This window comes from Centrocercus urophasianus, unplaced genomic scaffold, assembly GCF_019232065.1.
Source record: "Centrocercus urophasianus isolate 14NV4802_14NV808 unplaced genomic scaffold, USGS_Curo_1.0 seq_20, whole genome shotgun sequence".
NCBI lineage: Eukaryota > Metazoa > Chordata > Aves > Galliformes > Phasianidae > Centrocercus > Centrocercus urophasianus.
This window is the reverse complement of record NW_024884756.1, coordinates 17,832,952-17,843,355: the sequence shown is the minus strand read 5'-3', so window position 1 is coordinate 17,843,355 and position 10,404 is coordinate 17,832,952. Positions and strand designations below refer to the sequence as shown.

At 41.2% G+C, this 10,404-nt stretch overlaps 1 protein-coding gene across 2 annotated transcripts in view; it reads right to left on the bottom strand.

Moving 5' to 3' along the window:
* Window positions 1–5,623: 5,623 nt before the first annotated feature.
* The window catches only part of TLK1 (tousled like kinase 1), a 59,969-nt gene continuing 55,188 nt past the window's right edge, over window positions 5,624–10,404 (bottom strand). For both annotated transcript variants that reach the window (XM_042822714.1, XM_042822715.1), the window contains 2 exons: window positions 10,180–10,287; window positions 5,624–7,364 (listed from right to left, as the gene is read on the bottom strand). In XM_042822714.1, the coding sequence (XP_042678648.1) occupies window positions 7,188–7,364; window positions 10,180–10,287 (285 nt within the window). In that variant the 3' untranslated portion in view covers window positions 5,624–7,187. The remainder of the gene's footprint in view (window positions 7,365–10,179; window positions 10,288–10,404) is intronic.

The window sequence follows — 10,404 nt, the reverse complement described above, 5'->3', positions numbered from 1 at the left end:
GCGGCCATGTGAGTCACCTGCATCCCCTACAGCTGTGTGGTGCTGCACACCACTCCTTGCTGTTGCTGGGCCATAGCACTGCACTGCTCATACTCCCCACGTTCCCCACAGCACCACCAGTTTGGGTCAGTGTGTAAAGCTGCTGTCCACTCAGGCAGCACTCACAGCTGCTGTGGGGAAGAAGCCACTTCGTTCCCAGCTCCAGCTGAAGAGTTTCCTCGCTGTCAAACCAAGCAGGGACCGACAGACAGCGCTAACAGCAGGCTCTAATCTCTGCAGTTCAGTAGGAAACCATGCAAACATGAAAGAGCCTAACGCTGGGTACAACTTGTGGTTCTAATGAGAACATGCCCCCAGGGTTTATAACAAAGAAATTCCAGTGGCTTCATTGCATTGTGTCTGAATTTCCCCCGCTACTTCAAGTGGATACAGTGCTGGGGGATGGCAACGGGAGGAGGAAGTTATTTGCACAACTGCAGAGGGAAGCAAGCGACCACAGGAGAAACTCGCTGCCAAGACGTCTGTGCAGCACAGACACTGGAGACTGCTGCCTACAGCCGCCATGTGGGCAATGCCTGCCCTGGCGCCAGAAGAGCGCCCAGCTTCGCGTGCCCACCAGCACACACACCCATACAGCTCCAGCTGAGGTAACCTTACCACAGAGCACAAAAAAGACCATGGGCGTCGCGGCCCTTTGTCACTTGGATCAGTAGCTGTACAACAGTGGTTTCCCTATGGGTGCACAAATGAGTGTCAAATGCTACTCTTTTAATTCTAATGACATGGATGCCTCTGCTGTGCCATCAGAACCTCATGGAACTGACCTTCGTGCAGCACTCAGATAATTTTCACATCATTAAGCATTTGTCTTGGGTCAAAAATTCAACCTATTTCGTAAGGGTGAAAGGATATTTCATTGCCCTAAAACACAATCAACATGCTATTAACAGCATATCATAGAAGGTACAAACTATCACTATGTCCCTCACCTTACTAGAAATTAATTTACAACCACCATCTCCTGTTGCTAGTAAATCTTTACATCCACAATATTCTACAAATACCATTGGGAAACCATAAGCTGTGACCATCACATGTGGACATGTGACACGAAGGTGATAAAAGTGATACTTCCAAAGGCCTCTGAGTTGTAACTGCATCGTTTTGAAGGACAGGGATGGTAGTTGGCGATGAGAACCAAGAGAAGAGCTGAGGTACAACGTCTCCAGCCATTTTCAATTGCAAATATATTCTCTGAATCTTGCTTGAAACTATTTGGCATTCATCAATGAATTTTATAGTCATCATTATGGTAACCGAACACCTGAATTCCCAAGTTCCCCCCCCCACCCCTTTTTTTTTTTTAAATAATAGGCTATCATTTAACACCAAAACTGAGGAGATATAAAGTTCAGAACAGTTGCAGCTAAGTATAAACTGCTTTTAAATGCTGCTGCAAAGCCCCCACAGCAGCCACACATCCATCCCGAAGTCCCAATCTTTACTTACAAACTGCTGCTCCAGTCACAGGGATTACATAAACCACTACATTCTTCTCCACCTTCTGCTCCAGACATTCCTCCCTGCTTCACACAAGCTGTAAAGAGAAACAGCATACTCTTAGTATCTGTTGAATTAATAGATAGCCATGTCTAGTCAAATTCTAGTACTGATACAGCGTGCCAGTGTCTAACAACAGTGGTGCTGATGACACGTAGATCCTCTGCCTGGCAGATGGAAGGAGGTCCTGGTGCCTCAGAGTGGCCTCCGAGCTAAGAAGAAAACAACTTTCATCATACTTTTCACTGTTAAGAACAGGTTTTAACTTGCTAATCATATATACGTATATTTATTTTGTCTGTAAGTGAAAACATTAAAATAAAGTAAAAAGGATGAATTTCACTAAAAGTACAAGAATTGGGACAGAAAATAAAGGATGAAAGAGGAATAACTCCTCTGTTCTCTGTAGTTGGGTTCTGCTAATTGCATGATGTGACAATAACCTTCATGATATGCTAATTTGTTAGATTAGAATGTTTTTAGGCTCTGTCATAAAGGCTGAGTAATAAAACTGTCTTAAGGCTCAGTAATAAAACTGTCCCAACTTGTAACAGCTCAAAGAAGGCAATCTATGAAATCAGCCTCAGCATTTGGTATAGCCTCATGTAACCCTACAAGCAACATGAGAATTTAATGATATCACATCAATGAGTGTGAATCGCCATTGAAGAAATGGAATAATATGCTCTAAATTCATTACAGACAAGCACTCAGGTGCAGTTTGCCAATTAACGTGTAACTTACCTGGCTTTTCAATAGAAAAGCACACAGGGAAGGTATTCCAGTGCTGAAATCGTTGGAGAACTCTGCCAGCTGCTGCTGAGCCATAGCTGTAAGCCTGAAAAGAACCATTTCTACGTGAGTTAGGTTATTTTTGTCAGTGAGAAAGTTTTCCATTATGCAAATATTCAAAGCTGCCCAGTAACTCATCATGTAGCTGCTTAGGGGCACAACCTAACCCAGGAGAACAGAAGACGCCACACCTTCCCACTAAGCCAGTCCCTCATGCTCAGCTACTTGGCAGGCCCTGTGCCTCTGTCACTCTCAGCCTGAGGGCAGACGAGGCAGAGGTGTGGCAGCCCTGGGAGGACATTTTACTTCTTCGAACCCTGTGAGCTAAGCATGCCCAACCTGTGGCGTGTGGCCTGGCCTGCAGTCACCCCCCACCTCCTCCACCTGCACCATCATGGTGGCAGACCTGCCCCACCAAGGAGCCCGGCCTTGCCCTGTCTGTGCACTCATTGCCCAGCACCAACCAAAAGTCACTTCTCTTTCTGTTTGTATTACCAAAACATTCACTCCAGTAGAATAGCAGCAAACGAGGCATATGCAGCTTCCAATGGCAGCTCACATCACTGGGTGGCTTATGCTGAGACAAATTTAGTAACAAACTAATACTGAATTTGCAGCCTCACATACAAACCAGGATGAAAGGAAACCAAGAGAGAGAAACCTGCTCAGCTGCATACACACCAGTGGGATGGCAGGGAACTGATCCTCACAGCACAGCACACAGGACAGGAAGTAACAGACCAAATACAAAAAGAAGACTTCTGGTGCACCCAGCCCGGCTGCTGAGTTGGGCCCCCTCCACCAGACCGTGGTCACAGGGAGGTGATACAGCTGGGCTGGTCAGTAGGCAATGCTTGTGGGCTGTTTGCAGTCCTGCCTTCCCTACCAATACTGCACTGCCAACTCAAGTCCTCAGGAGGGCTATTTACAACCAGCAGACACGCTGGTCTTGCAGGCACACAGAGAGCAGGACTGCAGCACTGTGCCACAAGACACGACTGGTTTGTGAAACCAGCCACTCCACTTGAAGTGTTTCAGGCACTGGAATCTGGAGGCTCGCTTGCCATTGCCCTCAAAGTCTGCCCTTGCCCTGACACCCACTCAGGCCTCTCCACAACCTTCCTACTGAAATTTCCTTCTTTTGGAGTAGCACAGCAGGTTCCAGGAGCACCTCTGAAATGTCCCAGAGACACCATCCCAGAGCTTCTGCTTTCCTGGTGGCCCCACAGCCTGAGGGTGCACACAGGTCTGACCTCACCACCCTGCCCAGGGAGCTAATAGCTCACAGAACAACAGTGATTCATACCATACTTCCCAGCTTGTGTTTTTTGGCGGAGGGGAGAAATGAGATTTAAGCTCAGAAGCCACCACTGTGGGCTGGTTACAAACCTGCCTTGTGTCTGTGTTTCTCCATGATCAGAAAGACAGGGAAGCAGAAGCAGGAATTTCTGGACGCCTTAAGACTTACAGCATATTTTCCCTTCCACGGTTTTCACACACCCTATCCAGTCACCCAGCTAGGTCCCCAGCTCCTGTGCAGAGTCCCAGTGACACCCAGCACCCCAGCAAGCTGAGGGGTGCAGACAGCGGTGCTGTGCCTCGCATACCCGTGACTCGCATACCAAGAGAGCTGGTGGCTTTGTGGGCTTTTGAAAGCTTCTCTAATTATGCAGCAGTTTGCTCATAGCTGCGGTGTGTGCGGTCAACAGCACTTGGGCAGCTGGCCAGCAACACAATGCTCTTCCCATCTTGCCAGCGTTCAAAGCACCCTTCAGAAAATTAGTGATAACTAGTCTCTCCGAAATCCCCATCTATCAACCAGCACAAACCAAGTTAAGAGTGAAAAACGCTCCACAGATTTAACTTCAGTACAAACAAATAAAACAGTGCGAAAACACAGCTGTTTTAAAGAAACAAGCCAACCACTGTTAATTGTGGCTGCAATGACACTGTAATCACAGTAAAAATGAAGAATTCATCTTGCAGTTGCTTCTATAACTCACACATAGGTGTTTATATCACACAGTAATGTAGAATTCTAGCATCTTTCAGTACACTCAGAAATTTAAAAATATTTACATGTGTAAAGTAAGACTTTTACTTACAAGTTTCATTAAGAATTGATGAAGTTTAACATCATTTCTTTAGTCTATCCGCTACTAAATCAGCAGAAAAACTTGGGAAATAAAGCAATGGATGGTGTGTGATGAATCCAGTAAAATGTGCATGAAATACAGTCGAAGCAAAGGATGTATGAATTACCTAGAAGTGATCAGCATTTCTCGACAAGTCGCAGTAATTCAGGCTTCTGGATTCAGTCTCAAGGGTACTTCTATGCCAAGCACAAATTGCTGAGCATCAGCCATCAGACACCAACTTGGACGTGCTGTGAAGACAGAATAAATCCACATGGGGATACAAATTTTTTACTGACAGCACCGTAAGATGCTTACCTTCAGTACACAGGTTGTGCTCGCATTGAGATCTTGCAACTTCGATTTGAAAGATGACACAGTGATTCTTCATGTGCATCTATATGAAAATGCATTAAAAACAAGTGTTTAGATTTCAGAAGTAAGCATCTGTCAAGGTGGAGTAACTGTCATGTATTCAGCCACAGCCACCCATATTCCCAGATTCTAACAAGAAGAAAAACAAGTGTGCACATAATTGGTACGATGCATAACCCCCCTTTTCTTTAGGTAGCTCTACAGTTTTCGGTTACTTCAACAGTTCTCTAGCGTATTGCTAAGCTTCAAAGTACTAGAGGTTACCACAACACATTCCAGATACATGAAAATTGTTAACACAATCTTACCTCTTTTGCTTAGGCAAAACAGTCTGTAACTTCCAAGACACAGAACAGGATATAACGAAATTTAATGTGAGCGTGCAGCCATGGCAAAATCCTTGAACCCCACCACCTCGGTTTCACACTGGCAGATGGTGAAAAGGATGCAATCCCAGTACTCTGGCATAACATAAAGGCAGAAAATATCAGTCTATTTTTATGGCTAACAAATTCTAGAGAAACTTACTGAAATAATTGGAACTGTTTCTGTGAGGCCTACTCATTGAAATAACGGTTATTTAGTTATGACAGATGCTTCAAATTTTATGGAAGTCTCCCCTTTCAGCCCTAACACTGCTTGAATAAATTACTCCATTCTGTTCGCCATCAAAGTGAACTTGCTTAATAAGTGAATGTAGCTCAGCAATAAGGAAAACAGATTTGTCCTTTGTTAAAATGCAAAAACACAGGACGAAAACCTTGAAATTTCAACTGTCATTGTTTATTACTGTTTTGGCTACATTCTCTACAATTTCAGCAGCATCTTAAAGAGACAGTTAATGTTTCTTTATATACAATGAAAACAAAATGGCTTGCAACATCAGAAACAAGAGCAACAGTTTAACTGTACAATACTAAATGAAAACCTGTGGTAATAACAGCCTCCTTTTTCTGAAACATGGACAAAATTACAGATAGTATTCAGCATCCAGAATGGGACAATAAAAAGAATAGTGAAACTGCAGAGAGATACGCTGTTTTGAAAAATAAGTTTCTACCATACAAGGCAATTAGAAAATGTTTCACATTTTAAAATACCTGTACAAGCCACAAGAAACATTTCCTTGTTGATAGGAACTTCCAGAAATAGAGAATAGCCATGAGCAACTTCTACATCTAGTACTGATGCACTCTACAGGTTGAGAGTGCAATTAATTGACTTACAGAACTGTACTGCATATGGCCAACACAGCTCGGTTTTACATGCCTTGATTGTTAATGAGTTTCCTACTCAGTCTCTCTATAACGTACAGTTTACTTGCACCTTAAGGAGGTCATCTGATTCTTCTGCTGAAGTAAAAGCAACGTTGTTTAGCAGCAATTAAAAGCGCCTTGAGGGAGACTTAAAAAAAATACAATATCCAATTAGAAAAAGCCATACTTTAAACATTTGTACAGGAATAAGTTGCTGAATTTAATGAAAATGTGACATCTGTACAACAATTTACAATAGAGCTAGAAGGGAATTCATCATTATTCCTGCATAGAATATTATACATGACCTGTTTGCATTTGGTTTCATACTGTTGTCTGCTTTTATCAGAGGCCTGGAAATTTTCACAAGTTTCAATACCACAGCAAGTACAGTATATTTAGAAAACTAAGCTTATTTCAAAATTAGCAACCTATTTGAGAAGTAAGTACCAGGAGTTCCCTATCAACCTAAATTCTGTGAAAGAACACATGTTTGGAGGTACAAGCCTGAGCGCCAAATAAAATACTGTAATTTCATTGTGGAATCTGATGTAGAACACAGCTTTGACTGTCTTGCATTTCTTACTTTGGTTTCAGAAGATCAATGTCTTGGAAACATGGCAATTTAGTTTATTAACCAGACATGGAATTTTTCTTGTTCTCAAATTTGCTGACTACCTTTTAAAAAAATTTTAAATAATGAAAAACTACCCTTCATGTTAGAACTTTCCAGTATCAACCAAATGTACTTTAAGTATTAAAAAGATTATTTACAATGTTCCCCAGAAAAAAACTAAAAACCTTTTCTTCAGTCTCAAACACAGTATACCTGTTAGTGTGCAACAGGCAATGTCATCCTTCAACATTTAAAGGCTGTTCTCTGAAGGGTATATTTATTCACAGTCCATGACCCATTCCGATCATACAAACAACACTATGTAGGAGGACTTCAGCCTGAAAACACAGTTATCAAACTTGTCCTGCAGAAAAACACCCATATGTTCTCAAGCTCAAGTATGCATTTGGAAACTACACCAAGATATCATGCCATTCCTCAGTTGGAGAAATTTCAGTATGAAATAATGCTTGAAGTAGGTGGTGTAGGGGATGCTGCTAGCCCAGTCATATGTAAGTTTCCTGAAGAATTTGATCTCCTCATATGGGGGAGAAGGTAAGGATCATTAGCCAGTTGATGGACATCAAATCTATCCTCTTTTCGGTATGCTAAGCAGCGTCTGATAAAGGCCTAGAAGAGGAATGCAAAAAGTTACAATACCATCCCAAGTAATTCCATCTGCTTACAATCAATAAGCACATCCTCCCAGACTAACCAGCTTCTAAACAGACTCTTGTTCTTACATAACTCCATTCAAAGACAGCCTAACATTCTACTACAGTTTCCAATGAAAAACAGAGAACATTGTAGCAGAAAAAAAATCAGCAAGCCTAATTGGCTTAAAGTAATCATGCTTCAAACACATGCGTCAGACAAAAAGATGTATGGACTATATTTACAAGCAAAACATTAGCATTTCACACAGGGACAATTCTGCTTGTGCTATCCCTTAGCAGCATAGTAAAAGCGAAAAGCAGATGTCTGAGAAAGTAGAAAGGAGCTCCACAGAGCTTCTAAAATCATCCAGCAGTGCACCACATGAATAGCAGAAGATGTAGGGACAGTTGCCACTTTCAACAGGCACTAACCAACAGATGATTTAAGAAATCACCACCTAGCTGGAATTTCTCTCTCAGAAAGGAGTCAATTCCAACTGATTTAAAATATCTTAAAAACCAGGAAAAAAATCTCTGTTTATCTCCAGAGCTGCTTTTGAGACACTGTACTGCCCTTCACAGAATCATAGAATCACCAAGGTTGGAAAAGACCGAAAAGATCACCCAGTCCAACCTTTCACCTACTCCCAACAGCTCCCACTAAACCATGTCCCTCAACACAACATCCAGCCTTTCCTTGAACACCCCCAGGGTCAGTGATTCCACAACCTCCCTGGGCAGTCCATTCCAGTGTCTGACCACCCTTTCTGAAAAGTAATAATTCCTAATGTCCAGCCTGAATCTCCCCTGTTGTAGCTTGAAACCATTCCCTCTGGTCCTATCACTAATGACAGGAGAGAAGAGGCCGACCCCCAGCTCACTACAACCTCCCTTCAGGAAGTTATAGAGAGCAATGAGGTCTCCCCTGAGCCTCCTCTTCTCCAGGCTGAACATTCCCAGCTCCTTCAGCCTCTCCTCATAAGCCCTGTGTTCCAGACCCCTCACCAGCTTTGTTGCCCTCCTTTGAACACGTTCCAGGGCCTCAATATCTTTCTTGCAGTGAGGGGCCCAAAACTGGACACAGTACTCGAGGTGCAGCCTCACTAGTGCTGAATATAGGGGAATTCATCAAGGTCCACATGATATTTGTCAATTATTGCATGATGCAAGTTTCTGTTAAGCCTCATGTCTAATATACACAGAACACTCAGTCTCCTGGGAACTTGGGCTTCAACATTTAATGACAGAAAATCCTTATTACTGCTACAGAACTCATTAGCACATCATTACTTAATCTAGAATTTTTTAAAAATTACATATCTTCTCTTGATAAATCCCTTCAATTGTTTGTCCTTTGCTCCAATTAAACTTCCCTTTAATCTCCAGTTTTTAATCTGTGATATAAATCCTGAAGAACCCTGTTAAAATTCCCTTCTAACATACACATATCTTGCAGGAACTAGTCACAAAATAAAAACATGCACACCTTAACATGAATTCACATGTTCTTGGACATTTGTGGATTTAATTGAATTCTTTATAATGAATCCCTAAGAAATGAGCTGGTAAGTGTAGTTTACAAGGTTCTCAGAGTAACAGATTGTTTCTAAAATGTTTGTAGAATACTTTGTGGTTCTGTGGCAGTGCAAATATTACTACAATGCACAGGACACAGCACAAATTAGGAAAAAGTAGCAAGGAGCAAAGGATAATTGCAGTCTGGAAACTAGCAGTGTCATTTCAGATTTTGTATTTATATCCCTATGTTTTCCAAATCAAAACTTCGTTTTGATTTTATTTATTGCTTATTGCTGTTCTTTTCCAACTACTAGGCCTATAAATTTACGCAGTCATCATAAACTATCCAAATTCACAAGTTAGTCTGAAATTGTTTTATAGTGCTTCCACCAGAAGAATTTCTCCCTCTCTTTTACAGCTATCGTGACATTGTTAATAATTTTTCATTATTCTCCACTCCTGCTTTTTCAAACAGAACAAGGAACAGAGAATATAAAGTAAGTAACTATCTGCATCAGAACGACAGTGAATTATTTGCTCTCTTCCAATGCCCTTCAGAAAAACACTACTTATCACTAGGAAATGCAGAGTTAAAAGACAGAAATATAAACTGCTAGCACATAACATTACCAGCTATGAGTTCTATGATGCATATTTGTCAACTGCACTCAAAGGAGATGATTTTTCTGAACTGAGACGAATCTCCCCAAAATGAAATCAATCAACAACAACAACAACAAAAAACCAACAAAAAACAACCATCCCCACCTCCTCCAAACTAACAGGACAAACTGTAATATTCAACCAAATAGTCATAATTCTAACTGCAGCTCATTCATTAAAACTAGTTCCAGAAAATACAGCCAACACAAACGCACCGCTACTGTTTATGTCCCTGACATAACTGTTTTCTTGGGAAGCTACATCCTCTAAAACTGTGTTGCCTTTCATTTTTATCAGAAGCTCAAATGTCTTAAAATCTTTAAACTTTTAGCAGCCTTTTACTTATACAAACAAGTAACTGGGAATATTTTCTTCCAAATTCACAAAATTGGATTTGTCATAGACGCTCACATCAGCAATAAAACAAACAAACAAACAAAAAAAACCACCAGAAAATCAATTGAATCTGTTCTCTTAATCACCAGTCTGCGCAACTGTGTTTGATACAGTTTCAAAATAAAATTATCAAAACCCCAAAAAGCATCACAACCCTTAAAAATAAATGAGACAGGTTTTAACCACTGCTCTGAGCTCATATAAAACATTACCTTGGCTTCATTGCTAACAACAGGCTTAACAGGGAACTGGACTTCTGTGGCTTTTAATATTGTATTTTCTTGTAAGATATCTTGCTGAGATTGATTGTGGCCAAATGGCTGAAAAATAAGCAAGGGATTTTCTTCATGACAGTTATGCAACCATTTTGATTTCATAAATACTTATCCAAAAGTAAATTGATTACAGTGTTAATATATGTTTCTAACCACTTTTCA